The sequence below is a fragment of the Colobus angolensis genome, unplaced genomic scaffold (assembly GCF_000951035.1).
Source record: "Colobus angolensis palliatus isolate OR3802 unplaced genomic scaffold, Cang.pa_1.0 Scaffold124, whole genome shotgun sequence".
NCBI classification, from domain to species: domain Eukaryota; kingdom Metazoa; phylum Chordata; class Mammalia; order Primates; family Cercopithecidae; genus Colobus; species Colobus angolensis.
Genome location: NW_012113586.1, coordinates 5,731,288 through 5,755,080, shown reverse-complemented (window position 1 = coordinate 5,755,080; position 23,793 = coordinate 5,731,288). Strand labels below are relative to the sequence as shown.

General features: G+C 39.6%; 2 protein-coding genes across 9 annotated transcripts in view; both read right to left on the bottom strand.

The window, feature by feature from the left end:
• CSDE1 (cold shock domain containing E1, RNA-binding) overlaps positions 1-1,142 on the bottom strand; it is a 41,358-nt gene extending 40,216 nt beyond the window's left edge. For 4 of the 7 annotated variants that reach the window (XM_011933105.1, XM_011933107.1, XM_011933109.1 and 1 more), the window contains exon 1: positions 1,012-1,137. The gene's annotated coding sequence lies outside the window, so the exon portion shown is untranslated. Of the gene's footprint in view, positions 1-1,011 lie in introns of all 7 variants that reach the window. The other 3 variants (XM_011933108.1, XM_011933110.1, XM_011933106.1) reach the window with 2 other exon arrangements.
• An 11,121-nt stretch (positions 1,143-12,263) lies between these two features.
• On the bottom strand, positions 12,264-23,467 carry SIKE1 (suppressor of IKBKE 1). 2 transcript variants are annotated; one of them, XM_011933102.1, is made up of 5 exons: positions 23,215-23,467; positions 22,888-22,993; positions 21,927-22,069; positions 19,127-19,240; positions 12,264-17,178 (listed from the first exon to the last, which is right to left on the bottom strand). In XM_011933102.1, exons 1-5 carry the CDS (start codon positions 23,383-23,385, stop codon positions 17,077-17,079), a joined length of 636 nt encoding a protein of 211 aa, XP_011788492.1. In that variant the 5' UTR covers positions 23,386-23,467; the 3' UTR covers positions 12,264-17,076. The 2 variants fall into 2 exon arrangements, with proteins under 2 accessions (XP_011788492.1, XP_011788493.1); XM_011933103.1 differs by having other exon boundaries at positions 23,227-23,466.
• Positions 23,468-23,793: the final 326 nt, after the last annotated feature.

Genomic DNA, 23,793 nt, shown 5'->3' with positions numbered 1-23,793 from the left:
CACTGAGATTTCGTATTGATAAAACATCATGGTAAAAATTTGAAGCTGTCTCCCACGGGGGAACTTCAAAAAATTCTACATACAATGACGAAGCCAGGCCGTTCATTGCACAATGTGGGCCAGGCGCTGGCACCCTGAGAGCTAGAGGAGGTGGAAGGGAGGACACTACTAAGCTTTGAAGGCGCACGCCCTTTCCTCAAGATAGAGGGGTGGGAGCCACGCGCCTAAAAGATTAGGGACTGGTTCCCTTTCTCAAGAAGCCGAAGGGGAGACAATGCGGGGAAGGTTGGGTGCTGAGACCCTGCTCTAGGTGACTGGAGTAACGATGTCAATTCCGCCACGCTGCTGTGCCAGATGTGGCTGGGGAAAGCTGTCTTTAAGCACTACCCCTAGATATCTAGATGGAGCGGGGTCTCAGTCTATACACAAAGAAGGCGCCACTGCCGCACTGCGCTCTGGTACTGGTAGTCAGATTCCCAAGCAGGTAACGGCCAGGAAACTATAGGGTCCAGAGTCAAACCAGGCCCCTCTTCTCGGTCTCAGGCTCTTCCAACCTCACACAAAGGACCGCGCCACCACCCCCTCGCCCCGCCCGCCGGGACATGTAGTTCCCATTTCCCCAGCCAAACGGCAGATGGGGAAGCCGCCAGACTACAGCTCCCAGCAGCCTCCGCGCCAGAGCCCCGCACCCTCTGCCTCCATCTTGGCTGCGGTCGGAGCCTCCATTTTCGCTCCCTCCCCCCACTTTAGTCACCACCACCACTACCAAAACGCGCAACCGGCTGGCTTCGACTCCTGGTTTCAGCTCTGCGACCTGACGTGAGGCCCAGGCAGTTGAACGGGAGACATATGAAAAAGCCCAGGGCAGGGAATTGGGGTGCATTCTTCCCCACCTAGAGCTCTACGAGTGCCCACCTTGACTCAGAAGGCTTTCCCCTTAGCCTTGGTCTTATTCTCAGACCTTCCCCTGGGTTTTTGCTACCCCTAGTTGGACCCTGAGGTCGTACTCACCCCAACAGCTCAGCGCCCCCTCTCCAGCGCCGCCATAAGCAGCACGGCCCGGTACGTAGGAATAAATCTCGCTTCTCTCGCGAGAGTCGCGGGCTCCGAGCGCGTGCACGAGAAGGGGCGGAGTGAAGCGTACTCTCAATACGCTTGCGCAGCAGTGGTGAGTGACGCCAAGCAGTTTGCTGCACTTAACCACAACCAACATGGTGGCTGCATTCCCTTACATTCCTTCTTGGGTGTGCTGCGGGAAGCAATCTGGGTGTTTACTGACTCCTCCTGGACACTAGGGGTGGCGGGTAGCTTTAGGCGTCTCTAGTCTTTGAGCGTTTGAATACGTTTTAGCCCACAATAATGGGATAAACCTTGAAGGCGAACAATTCTGAGGGCATATCCAGGAGTCATAAAAAATGATTTATCTTTTCGCAGCAAAAATCCGGAAGGGCCTCACTCTCGTTTCTTCTCATAGTGCAAGCATTCTTTCTTACATCTACTGCATTAGACGAATTTTATTAGTATAGAGTCAGCTTTTTAGCAAGGTAATTTGGAAATCTAAATGAGACCTTTGTTTTCCACGAACAACATTGCAACAGATGCACAAGAGTGAGCAAGGCTGCATAATCACTAAACAAAATGAAACAAATTCAGTCAACTGACCTTTCAAGTTACCAAAGATATTCCTGTTGTGTCAGGTAATCAAAGAGGGTGAATCAGTAATTAAAAGGTTGAAATAAGAGCAAAGAGATGATTCATCCAATGGGGGAAGAGGGAAGGAGGAAAATGGGTAATTATGACCACAGGAAGTTCAATGGATTATCCCCTGTCAGACAGTACAGCATGCTCCTCTGGTGAGAGGAATGCTTTTCCCAGATTCAATGCTTCTATTTTCACAGATTCACTGGCTCTCTCACTTGACAGTATTGGATAAATAATGAGCAGCCAGTCTCCTGAGAACTCTCCTACCCACTTTTTGCTTACAACACATTTATTTGACATGTTGTATGTGTAATCACTGGGAAGTGTACAGTTGTAAAGAAAATTGGATATAGTCTTGTCCTCAAGGAACTTTTAGTCTAGCATCATTAATGATCACAAAAATAAATCTAAACGTACACACTGGAATAAGTGCAATGAAGGAAAGATAATCTTCAATTCAAACCTCTTGAATTCTAAGAGGACGCCGTGTCCCATTTCTGTTCAAAAATTCCTCTCCACCTTTGTTGCTGGTGTCCGGTCCCATGTATAACACCTCAAAAGTGCCCCTTTGCTCTCTCTGATGCCTTACCACGCTTTCCTAAGCACAAATATTTGCTTCGTTTTCAATGCTTTCATAGCTCACTCTATTGTAATTATTAGTTTTTACTAGGTAGTAATACTCCAGCACAGAGCTTATGACATTCATCTTTGCATCCCTGGTTGCTGACAGTGCCTGGTCTTGACAACTCTCAAAAGCTTGTTGAATAAATAGCACTGGACAATAGTATGATAAGTTGTTAGAAATTGAAATGTATTTCTGGGAAAGTACAGAATGTAAACTTTTTTTTTTTTTTCAGATGGAGTTTCACTCTTGTTGCCTAGGCTGGAGTGCAATGGCATGGTCTTGGCTCACTGCAACCTCCGCCTTCTGGGTTCAAGCAATTCTCCTGCCTCAGCCTCCTAAGTAGCTGGGATTACAGGCGCACACCACTACACCCAGTTAATTTTTGTATTTTTAGTAGAGACGTGGTTTCACCATGTTGGTCAGGCTGGTCTTGAACTCCAAACCTCGTGATCCACTCGCCTCAGCCTCCCAAAGTGCTGGGATTACAGGCGTGAGCCACCGTACCAGACCTAATTTTGCATTTTTAGTAGAGATGGAGTTTCTCCATGTTGGTCTGGCTGGTCTACAACGCTCTGCCTCAGGTGATCTGCCCACCTCGGCCTCCCAGAGCGCTGGGATTACAGGCATGAGCCACTACGCCTGGCCCAGAATGTAAATATTTCAAACTAGCTGTTTTGTTTACTTCACTCAGTTCTTAAATCAAGATCTCCCCTTCCTGCAATACAGCTGGTCTGTGTATTCTAATCAAATGTTGTAGAGAAACTGTACCAGGCTCTTGCACTAGATATAAGGTCATGTGAAACAGGCAATTAGGTAGTTCTACTTTTAGCATACATTCTCAAATATCACAGCAAAAGAAAATGTAAAAAAAAACTCACTAAATTCTATCAATACAATTACTGTTAATAAGAAAGGATAAAGCCTTGATTTCCACCATTACACATAACTTCTGAAAACCTTCTTTAATTATATGATCATTTCATCATCGTCATTCTGAATATATCACAATTGCCTTTAAATTCCTCCTTGTTCTAAAATTAATATCAATTTACATTTAACACAAAATGCAAATCTGTATAAACCCAGAAATATACATTTTAGCTTCTAATGCATTAAAGAAAGTAACAGGTGGAGCAATTTGATGTAAATCACAAGTGAAAATGATTTACTTTTTCTACAAGTAAAACCCATAAATAGAGGTAGGTTTCATTGTTAGATCACTACATAATGATTTTTTTTCAGATGAATTTTGAAGTCAAATCAAAAACTGAAAAATTGTGGTTATCTTTTTATTTTTTTAAATTAAATCAGAAACTTGTTAAATCACTAGAAAACCATCTCCTATGCAACAGGGTGACATGGATTTTGGGAAGATAGTCTGTTAAGGAACCATCAGAAAAAAAATTTCAGAAATTATTTTTAGTTATTCATCATACTTAGTTTTCTACTCTGAAAGACTTAGACAATGAAATTGATAATGGTTGTGTGCTTTTTTTCCATCTACAATAATAAATAAGCACATTATCTCTGAAGTCTACTTTAGAAATCAAAAGTAAACATTTCTTACAGTTTGTAAGGTTTTCTTGAGCAGTGGTGGGTGAAATTTTTGTATCTCTCTGTCGAATGAGAAAAATTCGGTCAATGTAGAGCTGTTTTAAAAAATTAAATAAGGCTAAATTTATTCCAGGTTTTAAGAGTTGTTTTTATTCTGACATGTCCTCCCTGTTTAGGAAAACTAAAGAGGATCTTCTTTTATAAAATTATGATAGGCTGGGCATGGTGGCTCACAACTGTAATCCCAGACTTTAGAAGCCAAGGTGGGAGGATCACTTGAGCTCAGGAGTTCCAGACCAGCCTGGGCAATGTGGCGAACCCCCATCTTTACAAAAAATTTAAAAATTAGCCAGGCGTGTTGATGCATGTGTGGTCCCAGCTACTCAGGAAGCTGAGATGGGAAGATTGCTTAAGCCTGGGAGGTCATGGCTACAGTGAGCCATAATCGTGCTATTGCACTTCAGCCTGGGCAACAGAGTGAGACACGGTCTTAAAAAATATTTAATTAAATAAATAAGATAAAATTATAATAGTGGATGGTAAAGGGGTCCACATCCAAGGTTTCAGAACAGAGGTAATACTTCTAGAGCAAAAACATTCGTAAAGAAGAATTATTTCCATAAGAAGTAATGTAAATAATTAAGATCTGGTTCTGTAGGCCTATGACCCAAAACTTTTTATTCTTTAACCAGCCTCTAAACAGTTAAAGTACATTATATAAATAAGAATAATATAATAATACCACTAATGTAATCAGATATTAGAATTTAAATAAGAATGCAAAAGCTTTGTATAATGCTTCCCTTTAAAATGTTAACATTGCACTTAATGGGATAATTATGTGGACATGCTAAACTGCTGCACCGAAAGTAACCATCTAACATTGTAGCTCTGGGAGTCAGTTAATAGAGGGAAGGGTAGAGCAACAGAATATTTATAATTTAACTTAAACTTAATCCCAGTGAAATCCAATTGTATTTAACATAAATCCAAAGTCTTTTACTGTGCTCTTCAAGGCCCTGAATGATATAGTCCCCACCAGATTCTCTAACCCCTGGTTAACTGGTTCTTCCAATATTGTAAGTTTGTTCCTCCTTCAAGGCCCATGAATTTACTGTTGTCTCTTCTTGGAATGTTCTAGCCCAAATCTTTGGGCACTTTCTCATCATTCAGATTTTACGTCAAATGTTACCACCTTACAAAGTCCTTTTCTAAAGTAAAAGTACCCACTAAACTATCAGTTTCCATTTGTTTATTGCTCATCCCTCTGAACTACAGCATAAGCTTCAATTCTCTAGTTCATCATTGTGTCCCCAAAACTTGGCACAGTGACTTACATATGCAGTAAATACTTAAACAATATTCACGGAATGAGTAAATTACACTTATTTTATTGAATCCAAGGCAGTAGTGATTGTATGATCAGGTCATCATTTATGGATTACCAATAAGAAAATTTGTAGCCATTTTCATTATTGATATGGTTTGGCTGTGTCCTCTCCTAAATCTCATCTTGAATTGTAGTTCCCACAATCCCCACATGTCATGGGAGGGATCCAGTGGGAGGTAATTGAATCATGGGGGCAGTTACCCTCATGCTTCTTTTTTTGTGATAGAGAGTTCCCATGAGATCTGATGGTTTTATGAGGGGCTTTTCCCCCTTTGCTCAGCACTCATTCTCCTTCCTGCCACCATGTGAAGAAGGATGTGTTTGCTTCCCCTTCCACCAAGATCGTTAAGTTCCCTGAGGCCTTCCCAGTCATGCTGGGTGAGTGAGTTAAACCTCTTTATAAATCACCCAGTCTTGGGTGTGTCCTTATAGCAGTATGAGAATGAACTAATACAACAAATTGGTATCAGGAGTTAGTGGGGCACTGCTATAAGGATACCCAAAAATGTGAAAGCAACTTTGGAACTGGGTAACAGGTAGGGGCTGGAACAGTTTGGAGGACTCAGAAGAAGAAAGGAAAATGTGGGAAGGTATGGAAATTCCTAGAGAATTTGGGACTTAGAAGACAGGAAGATGTGGGAAAGTTTGGAACTAAAATGCTGATAATAATATGGACAATGAAGTCCAGGCTGAAGTGGTCTCAGTTGGAGATGAGGAACTTGTTGGGAACTGGAATAAAGGTGATTCTTGCTATGCTTTAGCAAAGAGACTGGCAGCATATTGCCCCTGCACTAGAGATCTGTGGAACTTTGAACTTAAGAAAGATGATTTAGGGTATTTATTTATTTATTTATTTATTTATTTATTTATTTATTTTTTGAGACAGAGTCTCGCTCTGTCACCCAGGCTAGAGTGCTGTGGCTGGATCTCAGCTCACTGCGAGCTCCACCTCCTGGGGTTCACGCCATTCTCCTGCCTCAGCCTCCCGGGTAGCTGGGACTACAGGCGCTGCCACCTCGCCCGGCTAGTTTTTTGTAGTTTTTAGTAGAGATGGGGTTTCACCGTGTTAACCAGGATGGTCTTGATCTCCTGACCTCGTGATCTGCCCGTCTCGGCCTCCCAAAGTGCTGGGATTACAGGCTTGAGCCACCGCACCCAGCGATTTAGGGTATTTAATGGAAGAGGTTTCTAAGTGGCAAAGCATTGAAGAGGTGGCTTGGGTGCTCTTAAAAGCATTTAGTTTTATGCATTCACAAAGACATGGTTTGGAATTGGAACTTATATTTAAAAGGGAAGCAGAGCATAAAAGTTTAGAAAATTTGCAGCCTGATGATGCAGTAGAAAAGAAAAGCCCATTTTCTGGGGAGAAATTCAAGCTGGCTGTAGAAACTTGCATAAGTAATGAGGAGACAAATGCTAATCATCCGGATAGTGGGAAAAATGTCTCCAGGGCATGTCAGAGACCTTCATGGTAGCCCCTCCCATCACAGGCCTGGAGGCCAAGGAAGGAAAAACCGTTTCCTGAGCCTGGCCCAGGCCCCTCCTGCTCTGCGCAGCCTTGGGATATGTTCACCCTTGGGACATGGTGTCCTAAGTCCCAGCTACTTCAACTCCCTCTGTGGCCAAAAGGGGCCAAGGTACGTTATTTCAGGCCATTATTTCAGAGGGTGCAAGCCCCAAGCCTTGGCAGCTAACACATGATGTTGGGCCTGTGAGTGTGCAGAAGTCAAGGATTGAGGTTTGGGGACCTCCACCTAGATTTCAGAGGATGTATGGAAATGCCTTGATGTCCAGGCATTAGTTGGCTGTAGGGGTGGAGCCCTCATGGAGAACCTCTGCTAGGGCAGTGCAGAAGGGAAATGTGGGGCCCCCACACAGAGTCCCCACTGGGACACTGCCTAGTGGAGCTGCAAGAAGAGGGCCGTTGTCCTCCAGATCCCAGAATGGTAGATTCACTGACAGCTTGCACCATATGCCTGGATAAGCTGCAGACACTTAACACTAGCTGTGAAAGCAGCTGGGAGTGGGGCTGTACCCTGTAAAACCACAGGGGTGGAGCTGCCCAAGGCTGTGGGAGCCCACCTCTTGCATCAGTGTGACCTGGAAGTGAGACATCAAGTCAGACAAAGGAAATCATTTTGGAACTTTAAGGTTTGATGACTGCTGTAATGGATTTTGGGCTTGCATGGGGGCTATTGCTCCTTTGTTTTGGCCAATTTCTTCCATTTGGAAAGGGTATATTTACCCAATGCCTGTACCCCCATTGTATCTAGCAAGTAAATAACTTGCTTTTGATTTTACAGGCTCATAAGTGGAAGGGTCTTGCCTTGTCTCAGATGAGACTTTGGACTTGGATTTTTGGGTTAATGCTGGAATGAGCTAAGACTTTGGAGGACTGTTGGAAAGGCATGATCATGTTTTGATACATGAGGATGAGATTCAGGAGGGGCCATAGGTGGAATGATGTGGTTTGGCTGTGTTCTCACCCAAATCTCATCTTGAATTGTAGTCCCATAATCTCCACATGTCGTGGGAGGAACCCAGTGGGAGGTAATTCAATCATGGGGGCAGTTACCCCTGTGCCACTGTTCTCATGATAGTGAGTTCTCACAATATCTGATGGTTTTATTTGTATTTATTTATTTTTTTGAGACGGAGTTCCGCTCTTGTTGCCCAGGCTGGAGTGCAATGGCACGATCTCAGCTCCCTGCAACTTCCACCTCCTGGGTTCAAGCAATTCTGCCTCAGCCTCCCACATAGCTGGGATTACAGACGTGCACCACCACACCCAGCTAATTTTGAATTTTTTTTACTAGAGATGAGATTTCACCATGTTGATCAGGCTGGTTTTGAACTCCTGCCCTCAAGTGATCCACCTGCCTTGGCCTCCCAAAATGCTGAGATTACAGGCATGAGCCACCGCTCCCAGCCTATCTGATGGTTTTATAAGGGGCTTTCCCCCCTTTTCTCAGCACTCATTCTCCTTCTTGCCACTATGTGAAGAAGGACGTGTTTGCTTTCCTTTCTGCAATGATTTTAAGTTTCCTGAGGCCTCCCCAGCCTTGCGGAGCTGAAAGTCAATTAAATCTCTTTTCTTTATACCAGTCACGGGTATGTCCTTATTAGCAGCATGAGAACAGACTAATACAATTATGAAATAAAACTTCCACTACTTAGAATTTTTATATTTATTGAAAGGGCTATTTTAAACTTACTATTTTTTTTTTTTTTTTTTGGAGACAGGGTCTCACTGTGTTGTCCAGACTGGATTGCAGTGGCATGATCTCAGCTTACTACAGCCTCCACCTCCTAGGCTCGAGCAATCCTCCTGCCTCAGCCACCTGAGTAGCTGGGACTACAGGCATGCACCACCATGCCTGGCTAATTTTTGTATTTTTTTTTGTAGAAACGGGGTTTTGCCATGCCCAGGCTGGTCTTGAACTCTTGGGCTCAAGTAATCCTTCTGCCTCAGCCTTCCAAAGTGCTGGGATTACAGGAATGAGCCACCCGTGCCCACCCTAGACATAGATTTAAATTATGTCTCCCTTTTGTGTGTATATGAAGTAAAAAAAAAAAAAAAAAGGCAAAAGCAAAATAAATTTGTTAAGGTATTCTTCACAAAGTCTAACTCTTCTGAATCTCTTTTCAGTAAAAAATTTGACCATATTTTAAAAATTCCACTCATCATGAGTCAACATAAAAAAGTCAACAGACTAGAATATATATTTGCAATATATAAAAAATGTATTGGTATCATGAGTATATAATACATTAATAAGAAAAAGCCAAAAGGAAAGAAAAGGAAAATGGGGAAAAGACTTGAAGGTCCATATTTTTTAAAAAACCTGTATAGGCAAATACTTGAAATTATACCCATCCTCATTAGAAATCAGGGGGATGATTTTTTTTTTTTTTAAAGATTTTTACACTTACAGAAGAGGTAGAAAAATAGTACAGAAAGTTTCCATAAACCCTGTACCTGCTTCTCCTATTTTAACCTTACATAACTATAGAATAATTTTCAAAACTAGGAAATCAACTTTGACATCATAACATGACTTGAAATACAAAATTAATTTGGGCTGCACCAGTTATTCCTCCAATGTCCATTTTCTCCTCCAGGATCAAATCTAGGATCCCACACTGCATTTAGTTTTTATGTCTCCTTTGTCTCCCTTCTATGACAGTTCTTTAGTCTTTGTCTTTTACAACTTTAACACTGAAACAGTCTAGGCATGCCGGATCATGGCTGTAATCCCAGCACTTTGGGAGGCCGAGGCAGGCGGATCACTTGAGGTCAGGAGTTTGAGACCAGCCTGGCCAACATGGTAAAACCCTGTCTCTACTAAAAATATAAAAATTAGCTGGGCGTGGTGGCAGGCACCTGCAATCCCAGCTACTCTGGAGGCTGAAGCTTGAGAATCACTTGAACTCAGGAGGTAGAGGTTGCAGCGAGCAGAGATAGTGCCACTGCACCCCAGCCTGGGCAACAGAGTGAGACACTGAAAAAAAAATATATATACACACACACACACACACACACACACACACACACACACACACACACACTTTGAAACAATATCAGTCAGCTATTTTACAAATGTCCCTCTTTTGAAGACTAGAGAGGTTATGTGCCTCTCACTGCATCAATATCAGGGGTATATAATGTTGAAGTGTATTATTACTATTATTATTTGAGGTGAGGTCTTGCTTGTCGCTGGAGTACAGTGGCATGATCTCGACTCACTGCAGTCTCCACCTCTGGGTTCAAGCAATTCTCCCACCTCAGCCTCCTGAGTATCTGGGATTATAGGTGCCCACCACCATGCCCGGGTAATTTTTGCATTTTTAGTAGAGATGGGGGTTTCACCATGTTGACTAGGCCGGTCTCAAACTCCTGACATCAGGTGATCCAGCTACCTTGGACTCCCAAAGTGCTGGGATTACAGGTGTGAGCTACCTCGCCCAGCCGTTGAAGTGTATTATTAATGATGTTTACCTTAATCAGTTGATGTCTGCCAGGATTCTCCAGTGTAAAATTACTACTCTTCCCTTTGTAATTAGTAAATATTTGGGGGCAGGGCAATCCTTTGGTAATGTACTGAATTGAATAGCATCCCCCCTAAATTCATTCCCACCCAGAACCTGCCTTATTTATAAATAGGGCCTTTGTGGATATAATCAAATTAAGATAAAGTTATACTGGATTAGAGTGGGCCTGAATCCAATGAGTAGTGTCCTTAGAAGAGGGAGTTTTATACACTGACTAGAGACATGCAGGGAGAATGCCATATGAAGACAAGAGATTGAAGTGATATATCTAGAAATCAGGGAACAGGAATTGCCAGCAACCTCAGAAGCTAGGAGAGGGGCATGGAACACATTCTCCCTGAGACTTCTAGCCTCCAGGACTATAAAAGAATAAATTTGTTTTAAGCCACCCAGTTTGAGTTCATTTGTAATGGCAACTCTAGGAACTAACACAAACATATATAAATATCCTGTTTTTGCTTAAATTTTAGCCCACCATCCATTGGTGGATCTTGCTGAATCTTTTTGGTTCACAGATGTCCAGGTTTTCCCACATAGAATTATCGAGCCCACCAAGAACACTGCTAATGTAGTATTTCCTCAAAGAGTGCTTCATGGTTTCCAGGATTTTATTCCAAGCTGCTAAAAGCCACTGGGGTAGGCAGAATTCCAAGCTGGCCAAGATTGCCACTGGCACTGTACAGGTCTTGTATCATCCCATCTTAAGCATAGGTGAAAGGTGGATATGAGAAGCTATATCACTTATATCTCTTTTATGGCAAAGGGACTACTGCAGATATAATTAAGATCTCTAATCAGTTGGTTTAATCAAGAGGGAGATATTCTGGTTGGACCTGACTTAGATGTATTCTTAAAAGGGAGTCTATTTGCCAGGCTTGGTGGCGCATGCCTGTAATTCCAGCTACTCAGGAGGCTAAGGCAGGAGAATTGCTTGAACCTGGGAGGCGGAGGTTGCAGTGAGCCAAGATCACGCCATTGCACTCCAGCCTGGGCAACAGGAGCAAAACTCCGTCTCAAAAAAAAAAAAAAAAAAAAAGAAAAGGGAGTCTAGAGGTGGGAGGCAAGAAGTCAGAGATGACTTCCTGTTGGCCTTGAAGACAGTCTTTGAGTTGTATAGCTGTACTCAAATAGATTTTGTCAATAATTATGAGAACATGGGAGACAGACTGGAGCCTCAAATGGGATGCTGGCTTCAGCTGACACCTTGATTTTAGCCTTGTGAGTATAAGAGAGAAGAACCCATTTGAGCCCTGTATGGACTTCAGACCTACAGAACTGTGATATAATATGTGGATGTTGCTTTAAACTGTTTTGTGGTAAATGGTTATATAGCAGTAGAAAACTAAGACAGCCAGCCATACTCCAAATTTGTATGGTGGCACACTCTTGATAAAAAGGTGTCAATGGAAAGTACAGAAAATGGCCAAAACCCATGTTATTTTTTCAAATGGTCCTGAGTTTGACTGAAATATTCAGATTGCCTTTGTCTAGTTGTCGCCCATGAGTGCAAACCAATTTTGTATACGCTTACAGTCAACCACATCGGAACCTGTACCTGTGTAAGACATATCCCAATATCAAAGATGTTAAAATAAGAAATAGAAATGAATGTAACAATCAGTAACATATAAAAATTCATCAATTAGTTCCACACATATTTCTACGAGGCTAGATGACACTGAGTGAGGTTGTACCTAATTTAAACTCTGAAGGTTCTGCCTCCTCTTTAGCATTACAGGAGTGATAAAACAAAAAGCATTATCTGCTTTTTTCTATATTAGCAGATAATAACCCTTAATTCACTCTGAAAGTTGCCATGAGATATATCAGTGAAATAACTGCAGAATGTGAAATATGATCTCTTATAGTTAAATGTGTTTAATATAAATGAGGCAGAGGAAAGGAGAATTAAAAATTAGTAAGTAAAATGTTAGCAAAGATTTAAAAAAATGTATAATTTATTATATATGTATTCCTTAACAATATGTTGTATAATCCAACAAAGAAATATATATCAATGAAAATGACAGCTATAAAACAATAAAACGTATAAATTCTAGAGACATGCTGAGTGAAAAAAAAAATCCTCAGACTACATAGAGCATGATACAATACTTTTGAAGTTCAAAAAAAAAGAAAACTAAAAAATAAGTCACTTTAGGGATACATATGTATTTTAGGTCTTTCTACATGTGAATAAAACTATTAAAAAGCGAGCAGGGGGGTGGGCAAAGATAGGAAAAGAGCTCAAATAGATAAAATACAAGCACTTGTAATGTTATCATTCTTAAATTAGGTGATGAGTTATTATGCTTGATAATTTATTTGCATTCCACATTTACCCTTTTATAAGCATCAAATATTACATTTAAATATAAGTCCAAAATTACGTATAAAATGTTGATAAAATTTATATCTGCATGGCTGTTCCTAAAACTATGCTTATTTTATCAAGCAGAGTTCTTGGTTTTAGGCAATTCAGGTTAGTTTTAATAACAACAAAAAAATGATTTTATTAAAAGTAATTCTCAGGTTCTCTAGGACAGCCAACAAACAAGAATTAGAGGTTACAAGCCAGGCGCAGTGGCTCATGCCTGTAATCCCAGCACTTTGGGAGGCCAAGGCGGGCGGATCACCTGAGGTCAGAAGTTCGAGACCAGCCTGGCCAACATGGAGAAACCCCATCTCTACTAAAAATACAAAAATTAGCTGTGCATGGTGGTGGGCACTTGTAATCCCAGCCACTTGGGAGGCTGAGGCAGGAGAATTGCTTGAACCCAGGAGGTGGAGGTTGCAGTGACCTGAGATGGTGCTACTGCACTCCAGCCTGGGTAACAGAGCAAGACCCTACCTGACAAAAAAAAAAAGAATAGAATTAGAGGTTATCATTAAACCACTTTTGCTGCTCCTCTGTGGAGATGAATGCAGTAGTGTTGTTAGTCACCATCTTCAAAGGAATCTGCTGCATGGTTCCCTGCTTCTTTGTATCACTAACTTTAAAGTTGAAGGCAGATGTTTCTTCCTTAGCTGCAAAGGAGGCTGACAAAACATTTACCTGGTACTTTCAAATTCTTTAGGAGGGAGGAATGCTCTGCCTTATTAGGTGAGGGATTCCCTAAACACAGGAGTTAGGATATTGGGCAGCCAAAAGAGAAATGACAGATGTCTGCTACACAGCCCATTCTCTTGGCCATTCAATATCAACATACTTCTTCAGCTAATTCTTCTAAAACTATATTCAAGGGGAAAGGACTTGACAATGTTAACAGTCACAGACATTAACACAGACACTGTTAGTTGCTTTCTCAATATTCTTTCTTCTTACTAATACTGATTTTATTTGGGACAGCTATGTACCCTGCTTTCTTTGCAGGTACCAGTGGCCATTTAACTGGTCAGGCAAGTAAGTCAAGGGGGAATCCATTTGGAATTTCTGGGAAAGCTTTGCTTTCCCTCATAAAAGGGGATATATATATAGCTGGCACAGGCCATTTCCATTTTTTCTTCCTTGCCTTCAACATGGGCATGACACTTGGCTCGTCAACAACTTCCTAGCAAACACAAGAAAACAGCGTGAGGGATGAAAGCCAATATGGTAAGGAGGCAGATCTGAGAGACAGAACTGCACCTTTTCCTGTATATAGTAAGAGTCACTGATTATACATTATTCCTTTCAGTTGAATGCACACATACTCTCAGCTACGCCATTCTAGAAAATAATAATATCTCATTAGTTAAGACTCCATTTATTGAATTCATAATACTTTCTAATATATGAGCTGTGGTGTTTCTTTTGCACTAATAAAAATAGATTTTGCTAATCAAGAACCACTTGAACTCCCAGCAGTATTTGGCATTTAGGCATCTCAAGTTAGTTAGTGATTAAAAATGAGCTTAAGACTGTCTGGGTTTGAATCTTGGTTCCAGTTTGGACAAATAACCACCTCCTTGTGCCTGAGTATCTGCAAAATGAGGTACAGTTAAAATGGAGATTATATAATACAGTACCTGACAGATAGTAAAGCACTCAATAGATGGTAGCCATTATTGGCAATACCATACATACTTTGCTTTTGTGGCACCAAAGTTTTCTATTTCTCTCCTACCCATTTATTATCTCTATTGAATTCTCAAGTTTAAAGTCCTTCTTCTGTATCCTATACAAACTTATATAATGGATTTATCACACTGCATTATAATTATATATATATATATACTTGTCTCCTGTAACAGACTTTTTCATTTTTAAAATCGTAAGTATTAATGAAGTGGTTGGCACATAGACTATTTTCTTTTTAATCTTTTAGAGTGCTAACTATTACACAATGGGGCCTAGACTAGACATTTTAAAATTAGTGTCTTCAGGAATTGTTTGGGATGATTAGAATATAAATTCTTGAACTCCATCACCAAATTTCTATTTCAGTGGGTCAGGGAACCACATTTTGAAGAACACTAAAATAGACCTTCAATGTTTGAATCAAATTATGCATAAGGTATTAATATAAGAATTATACATAAGATACTGATATAATACTACACTAATATAATGTACTATTTGTAGAGTTATACACTGCTGAATATACTGTGCTAATTACAAAGTATTTATGACTCTTGTGAGGACCACTTGACAAGGTTGCTATATATATACATAAAAAAACACTGCACTTCCTAATTTGACTTATTACTGAGTAAAATTAGCTAATCTTCTCAAAATGCAGTTTTTGTTAGAAAATATAATTTTGAACTAAGATTTCTGCAAACCAGGCAAGTTCTTCATCCACTGAAGGAGAAACTTTAAAATGCACTTAAAATGAAGAGCATTCCTCCCCCACTCAATTTTCTAACTACACATTATCTTCATAGCATTAACACCAGCCAGAGTTTATATTATGTAGGGCACTAAAAGCTTCTTAGACTTGTACCTCAGGCTTTTAATTTCGCAGGGGAAAAATTAATATATAGATTTATCCTGACACCTGAGATATAAAGAACTTTATAAACAGCTCTAAAGGAACATAAAGCAGATAAGGGGACACCATATTATACTTTAATTTGATTACTTCATCATTTTCACTGAAATCTGGCCATGGTAAGTTTGGCCATGGCTGCCAAATGGTATAGAGTACCTGCCTCTTGAATGGATTTATGGGTCACTTAAGGTATACTTCAAGGCAGATGGCTGGGCTAATAGTTTCCTTACTTACTCTTGGGAAATGAAATAAAAAATGCTCACACTTGGAGGTTTTTTTTTGTCAAATTCTATGCAGGATATCGAACAGAAATTTGAAAAATTCTTAAATGACATATACCTACTCATTAATAGGTATATGTCTGCTGCTCTAGATGACATCCATTAGTTATTACTGCGATCAGATGCTTTTAGGACATCTTTGAAAGATTTTGTTGTTTTAACTGTAGTTCTTTGTAGCATTACAAAAGAAATATTATATCACATAAAGCACTAACAACTCTTTTTAATACTGTGTCTCTCCCATGCAGTATGGTGCTTACTGTTACTGGAAACTATTGACAGGTTTAGCATTATTTCAACTAATTCTGGGCAAATCTAAATAGAATAGTATAACATGAAGAATTTATAAATTTGAAATGTGAGTAAACTGAGATGGGAATGAGTTGATAAGTTAACCCATCTGACCACTGGGCATTTGAATCTCAATGTTGCCTACATAGCATTTTGAGTGTAATAATTTTCATTAGGTAACAAAACTGCTTCCTCACCTTTTTATATAGCTTAAAAAAAAAGAAAAAAGACAAAAAAAAAACCAAAACTGCTTCTATGTAAAAAAAAAAAAAAAAAGAAAGCCAACTAACTATTAGTGCTAGGAATGAAAGACATCCAATCCAAGTAAGTGATGGTTCTTAATTATAAAATGGAAATTGTATAAAAATTAAAATAGAATATAAAACTAGTAGGATAACATTGAAAAACTGACTACTTATATTTGGTTTTTTGATTTTTTGTGTGTGTGTTTTTGGCTGATTATATTTAATAAAAGCTACTTTTAGTATTTGAACTAAGTGCACATGTGTGCATGTGCATACACAGGACAAGCTCCTCAGCTCTGAACAATATGAACTTTGAACAATATGACAACTATAGTATCACTGGGGAAAAAAATAGCTGACTTATTTCCAAGTATGTTTCCTGGGACTAGCAGTAGGTTCTCTCAAAAGTAAAGGCACCAGGCTATAAAGTGCCAATTCTTAGCACCAGAGAGACTTAAAACTTCACAGGTGAATGACATCACAAATCAGAGAATCTGCTGATCTAGTTCTGTGGAATTGTATTATTTTGTCAAATGGAAAAAAAAAAATCAGGGTTTATGCCAAATAGATTTCAAAAGTTAAATCTTTCCTAAAGTTTCCTAGAAGTGTATTTTACAATGCTATATAAAATAAAATTGCTGGCTTATAAAAAAATGCTCAAAGTTTCAGAGATGTGAAAAATAACAATGAACTGAAAACACAGTTTATATAAATCAAGTTCCCAGAAATGAAAATTAAAAGTAGTCTCTTTGAGAAAGGAATGGTGAAATTCAGCATGTATTCACATTAACACATCTGAGAACCATGGACAGCCAATATTGACTGGAATTCTAAACTGCCACCTGATACCTTTAATTAAGATTAAATCAAATTTGAGGCAAGACACTTAATGGACAGTACTTGAATGGGAAGATAGTAACTTCCTTCCTTGATAGACGATCTCCAGCCATCATTCAGAGTTCAGTTATTTGATGGCTTGGGAAGCAGTGTCCATTGAGTTTTCCTTTCTGATTTGAAGAGACTCACTGCTAATGGACAATAATTCTCGAAGTTCCTTATTTTCAAGCTGGAAAAAAAAAAGGCATGTTTATTTCTGGTATATTTACTGTCAAACTGCATTATAACAACACATTATTTTGAGCCAGGGGCAGAAAACATTATTTTTAATTTAAAAAATTTTAAGGAAACAAAAAATCCACTAGTTGAGAATTTCCTTAAATACTACTTATTTATTCATTTAACAAACATTTACATGTAGGATATAGGCAATGATACTCTTTTGTAGTAGTAATTTACGGAGTAATTTCTATATACCAAGTGTTACAATTACAAAGGAGAAACAAAAAACAGGGTACCTCTCCATTTGAGGAATTTACTATGTTTTATTCTTCATGGTTCCCACAGTTTTACTCTTATTTCTTTTATTTTAAAAATTCCTAATAATCGTTTCACTCTGATTAATCTCCTCTCCTGGATATCTTATAGTTCTAGAGAAATGGAAGGAAAGGGGGAAAGGTACTACTTGGGTGCCCTGTACATGCTATCTCACAATAATCTGTAGGGTAGGTATCATTGCCTACATCCATATATTTCATGAGGATACTCTGGCTCACAAAATTCCTAAAAGTTGTCCAAATTCAGACAACTTGGATGTGGTATTACTGGGGTCTGAATCTAGTGGTCATGTTTTTTCTACTTGAAGTATTAAGGTAGAATTTATCCCCCATTTCCTTAGGGCTATTTCCATAAGTGAGGTAAATCAAGGATAAATAGAAGGTCATGCTGTCATTTCACTAGCTCCTAATTCCTACTTGGGACCTGTCACTACCTTTGATTTCTAGAGAGAGTAGCTTCCGCTCTTCATCCTTATTCTCTGCAGAAAATTCTGGTAAACCAAAGCATTTTTAGCTTCACCAAGATGTGCAGAAGTCCCAGCTAGAGTAACTAAGAGATTAGAGCCTGTGGTCGATGAATCTTCAACCACATGAAGTGCTTCCTTCAGTATTTGTATCTGTCTCCCAGCATTTACGTACTATTTAATATCATATGATTCTAGGATTATCCCTTCCACTAGACTCTGGGCAGGTACCTGTTTTTTTCTCTCTGGTATTTCTCAAAGGCCCCAGGACAGCACCTTGTAAAAAGCAGCACACAAACCATTTACTGAAATGCTTTGCTTTTTTTTTTTTTTTTTAATTTTTGAGACAGGATCTCATTCTGTCACTCAGGTTGGAGTGCAGTGGCATGCATGATCATGGCTCACTGCAGTCTTGACTTTCTGGGTTCAGGTGATCCTCCCACCTCAGCCCCTGAGTACCTGGGATTATAGGTGCACACCACCACACCCGGCTAATTTTCTCTATGTTTTTTGTAAAGACAGGGTCCCCGCCATATCGTTACTCTTGAACTCTTGGGCTCAAGCAATTCACTAACCTCAGCCTCCCAAAGTTGAAATCCTTAACAATTTTATGAGCACACTAATGCCCCAAACCTTTTTTTGTAATATATTCCTATTTTAATCAAAATATGACATAAACATAGCTTTTAAGAAATCAAGACTACAAGGCTTATACAAGCAGTTCTTTGGCTTTGTAACCCAAATGCAACCACTTTTAACACTTTTATCTATTTCTTTTGGTATTTAATTCTGTAATTCTAAATAATATGCTTATACTGCTATTTCCTGATCATCAATTTTATACATTATCTACTTCACTTATTATGGCAGATGAAGGATTTTATCTGACATATAACTTCTCCCCTCCACTCCCTCTACCTTCCCATTATAATATCTCAAGTTATTGCCAATGCATAGTTGGTATTTCCACTGATTGCTGTTTACTATATTTCCTTTCTTCAAAAGAATATAAAAGAGTATGAAGGAGGAGTTTTAATTTTAAATCATGAGCACACAGAAAACATTAATATATTACAGTGATGGGGATAGTGATGGCATATCTTCCAGACTCCGAGGACTCTGAAATACTGTGAACCTAAAATAGCTACAATCTTACCTCTAATTGGGCTAATTTTTCCTGAATCTTACAAAACTGGTCATCATCCACCTGAACTGCTTTCCTCATCACTTCTCCCATTTCGCAGATTCTGTCAATCTGACTCTCAATTTCCTGTGAAGATATTAAGGAAACAAAGGTGGAAAAGTCACCTGTTCTCTATATATAAAGAACATAAAAGTGTGTGCATTACGATTTTTAAAAGTTCATTTAACCTATGATACAGAAATTACAATGGAGTTTCACTATAATTTTAGTCCTTAGACATAAAGCCATAGTAAAGTGACCTTGTGGTATTCACAGATAATTTTTTTTTTTTTTCAAAAAATCAATTGTGCAAGACAGTGTGGCGATTCCTCAAGGATCCATAACTAGAAATACCATTTCACCCAGCCATCCCACTACTGGATATATACCCAAAGGATTATAAATCATGCTACTATAAAGACACATGCACACATATGTTTATTGCGGCACTATTCACAATAGCAAAGACTTGGAACCAACCCAAATATCCATCAATGATAGACTAGATTAAGAAAATGTGGCACATATACACCATGGAATACTATGCAGCCATAAAAAAGGATGAGTTTATGTCCTTTGTAGGGACATGGATGAAGCTGGAAACCATCATTCTGAGAAAACTATCGCAAGGACAGAAAACCAAACACCACATGTTCTCACTCATAGGTGGGAATTGAACAATGAGAACACTTGGACACAGGGTGGGGAACATCACACACTGGGGCCTGTCGTAGGGTGGGGTAAGTGGGGAGGGTTAGCATTAGGAGGAATATCTAATGTAAATGACGAGTTAATGGGTGCAGCACACCATCATGCCACATGTATACATATGTAACAAACCTGCACGTTTTGCACATGTACCCTAAAACTTAAATAAAAAAAAGAAGGCCTCCTTAAGGGATCCTCATTCCAGTTGTATATGTTCTATTGATACCATTACTAAGGAATACAGTTTTTAAACAAATATATAATGTTTCCTATATTTAAAACCAAGAAGTGAAGAGTAGAATGCATTTTGTTTTCACTCTTTGCCCAGACATCAAGTTGATAATCCTATGGTTATCAGTGATATGCATCAGCTCATAAGTAACCCTTCAGTATGTGAACATGGGGAATTTTTAAATACCGGGCTCTTTGATATGGATTTGTGTTACAGTCATGTTATCATCTCATGCCTTCCAAGATTTCAAAGGATCTGATGGCTGTAATTGCAGAGAATAAATGAGTAATCTTTAGTCTATTTCAGAAATAGAAGGCCAGATGATTCCCTTTCCATAAAGGATTAAGTTTTCATCCAATGCCAACTCTGATAAGGCCTTAGTCATTTCTGTGGGTGAAATCTGATCCGATGCAAGCAATGTTATTTTCATTTCTGAAAATTATCTATGTCCAGTGCATCAATCACCCAATAGGTCCACACTCCAATAAAAATATTTGAAACAGAAAAAAAAATCAGTTGTAGTTTAACTACCCATTGGATGTTGGATACTATCTCTAAGTGGCTATTTAACTTAAATTTGACTACTTTCACTGGCAGGAAGCTTACTACATTCCAAGGTGCCTTATTCTATCTTTGGATAGATAAACTATCACTTAGAAAGTTTATCTATCTGAGTAAACTGTCTCTTTCAAGGTTCAGGTTTTTTCCTCCATATGAGAACAAATAAAATCTATTTTTCTCTTCCAGTTGAAAGCCATTCAAATATTTAAAATATCTGTTTCCTAAAACTTTTAAGTCAGTAAAATGCATTCAATGGAATTTAAGATGAAGCTTATATTTCACTACATCTCACAGAAATAGTAGGCTCCAACCTATACATCTAGAATTAAATGATACAGTACACACGAATGTCCAATGACAACCATGAAGCACCTACAAACATAAGAACAATTACCGAGTCTCCCAAATTAGATAATAAGCAATCAAAGCATAGAAACTATGCCATATTTGTTTTTTTTTAAAAACCATACTTCTATCCGCTAACAACATAGTATGATGCTATGTGGTTCAGTTTATAAAAGGTTTATTGACTGCTTGCTATATGTCAGGTACTATGTTAGGAATAAAATGTGAATTCATGTGCCTCACAACCAAGGAGCTCAAGTGAAATGTATAATAACCAACCAAGTAGTTACTGGGCACCTTCAACACTAACTGACATTACGTTTGGTGTGAGGGCTAAGAATTAATGAACATTTTCAAAAAAGATCTTGGTGAGGGAGGGGGAACGTTAGTCCCACTCAAATAAAAGGACCTGAGCAACCACTATCCTTCTTTCTATTCATATCTTTACAAAGCCATGGCAAAATAAACAACAAATGTGATAAACATGAAAGGAAAACAAGCTTACTTTTCCTCAAAGACAAGCACACATAGCCAGGCACAGTGGCTCATGCCTATAATCCCAGCACTTTGGACGGCTAACATGGGTTGATCGCTTGAGCCCAGGAGTTTCAGACCAGACTGGGCAACATGGCGAAACCTCATCTCTACAAAAAAAAAAAAATAATAATAACAATAAAAAAAACCCCACAAAAAATTAATAGGGCATGGTGGTGTGAACCTGTAGTCCCAGCTGCTCAGGAGGCAGAGGTGAGAGGATGGCTTCAGCCCAGAAGGCAGAGGTTGCAGTGAGCTGAGATCGTGCCATTACACCGCAGCCTGGTCGACAGAGCCAGACCCTATCTCAAAAAGCAAAAAAACAAGCACACAATCTAAAACAATCTCAAGATTTCAATTTGGTTCATTTCAAATTTATTCAAAGTTTCTTACTGCAGAGTGAGACTGGTGAGCTTTCAGGACCGGTTCAGCATCCACAGCTTTTTTAGCAACCATTAACTGTAACATCTGTTTCCGGTACTTGCTCATGATGAGTTCCAAAGCATCCTGGTGTTCCTCCAAGGAAATCCACAGCTCTGTCAAAAAATAAAATAACTTGGCAGTGATGTCTGAGAGACAGTTCCCAAATCCAAAGTCTTAACAGTTGGAATTTTGTAATACTATAGAGATAATATGAATCCAAGGTTGTAAATCAATGTTTCAGTCCACAAAACTGAGCAGTTAAAGTCTATGTTAAAGGTAACTTTCTAGGCAGAGAAGCAAAGTCTTGCAGTAACAACAATGGATATGTCATCAGAAGACATGGATTTGAGTTCAGTTCTGTAACTTGCTTGGTTAATACTCATAAGTAAATCATTTAGCTTCTCTGTTTCTTAACAGCATTGTGATAGATAAAAATGAAGATATGAGAATACAGTAGAATGATATATGTGAAACCCCTCTGGTAAACAACTATTAATACTACAGTCATTAATAATGTACTAATCAAGCCTAAGAATATATACCCTTAGAATAAAATTCTGCTGCTTCACCTTGCACAAACAAGAACATAAACAAAACCTTAAATCTTACCTTCAGTGTTTATATTAATACTTAAACATTAAATTTTAAGTCCATGAGGATATGAACTCTTTTGTTACACATCTGGGGATGCTTAAAAATAAACCATGCAATAATTCTAACTCTACATAGCCCCTCTTTGGTAAGCTGCTACAAAATCAGTCAGATGACCTTGAAATGGGTAATCTAACAAACTTTACTGTTACTGAGCCAGCACAGGAGGACTCTCCTACTAAAAGTACTGACCTGGAAATATATGTACACCCTTGTGAATGTTTAGGGCAATTTTGCAATAACTTTAAACTATTACCAGATATGAAAAGGCCTGACTAACCTCTGTTTTCCTGTTGCAAGTCTCTAATCTGTGTGTTCTCTTGAGACAGCAGAATGTGAGGTTTGTATTTGGACATGTCCTTCATATCGGATGCATCCTCTTGATACTGGACAAATAGAGACAGTCTAAGCATGCCTTAAAGAGAACAGCGGCAGATGCAACTCAAGAGGCAGAAGTCAGGGCTCTAGGGCAGGATTCTCAGCTCCGACCCAGGAAAAAGGTCTCACCGCCGCCCTCTGAGACCGGGAATAAATTTCAGGCCGAGTTCCCACTTTACCTCGCTCTCCACCCTTCAGTGCCCAGAATCCGAGAGCACTGGACTCCTACCCTCTGCCTGACCTGGTCTGGAAGCGCTGTCCCCGCCTCCCGCATAGCGGCTACCCGCCGGTGCAGCGCTGCCGACTGATCCACCAGCGACTCGGCGGCCGCATCGTGCTCCCGCAGCCTCTCCAGGAGTGTCTTGGCGTCTGTCAAGATCTTCTCGATGGTGCAGCTCATAGCAGCAGCACAACCCCAGCCCCTGCCGGGCTAAACCTACGCGACTCACTCAGATCTTCTGGGAGTCTGTCTCAGCATTACTGGCGTCACTTCCGGGCACGTTTAAAAGGTGTCTTGGCAGACGCAAGGGGCGCCTGCGCAGTGGCAGCCTATTTTGCTGGTGCACCCGCTGTTACCTGTGGCTTACTTGCAGTCGTGCCTTACGCGGAGACCCAGATCTGCCCTTGCCGCGCTCTTGATTTCCAGTTGCCACAGCCTGGTGGTCAGGCCATGATGAGCTGGGCAGAAGGAAGGTCTCTTTTCCCCACTGGTTTTCATTGATGTGGATTGTTATTCAGTCACAGTTATTTTCTTTTTATTTTCATTTAATTTTTATTTTTATTTTTCGTTTTTGAGACGGAATCTTGC

What these genes read in the sequence shown, in the direction of transcription:
- SIKE1 (XM_011933102.1), bottom strand. Translation starts at nt 23,385, where the DNA reads ATGAGCTGCACCATCGAGAAGATCTTGACAGACGCCAAGACACTCCTG. An exon ending in CAGACCAGGTCAGGCAGAGG is followed by an intron (nt 22,994 to 23,214) that starts GTAGGAGTCCAG and finishes CTATTTGTCCAG; the next exon opens with TATCAAGAGGATGCATCCGA. An exon ending in AAAAATTAGCCCAATTAGAG is followed by an intron (nt 17,179 to 19,126) that starts GTAAGATTGTAG and finishes TTTTTTTTCCAG; the next exon opens with CTTGAAAATAAGGAACTTCG.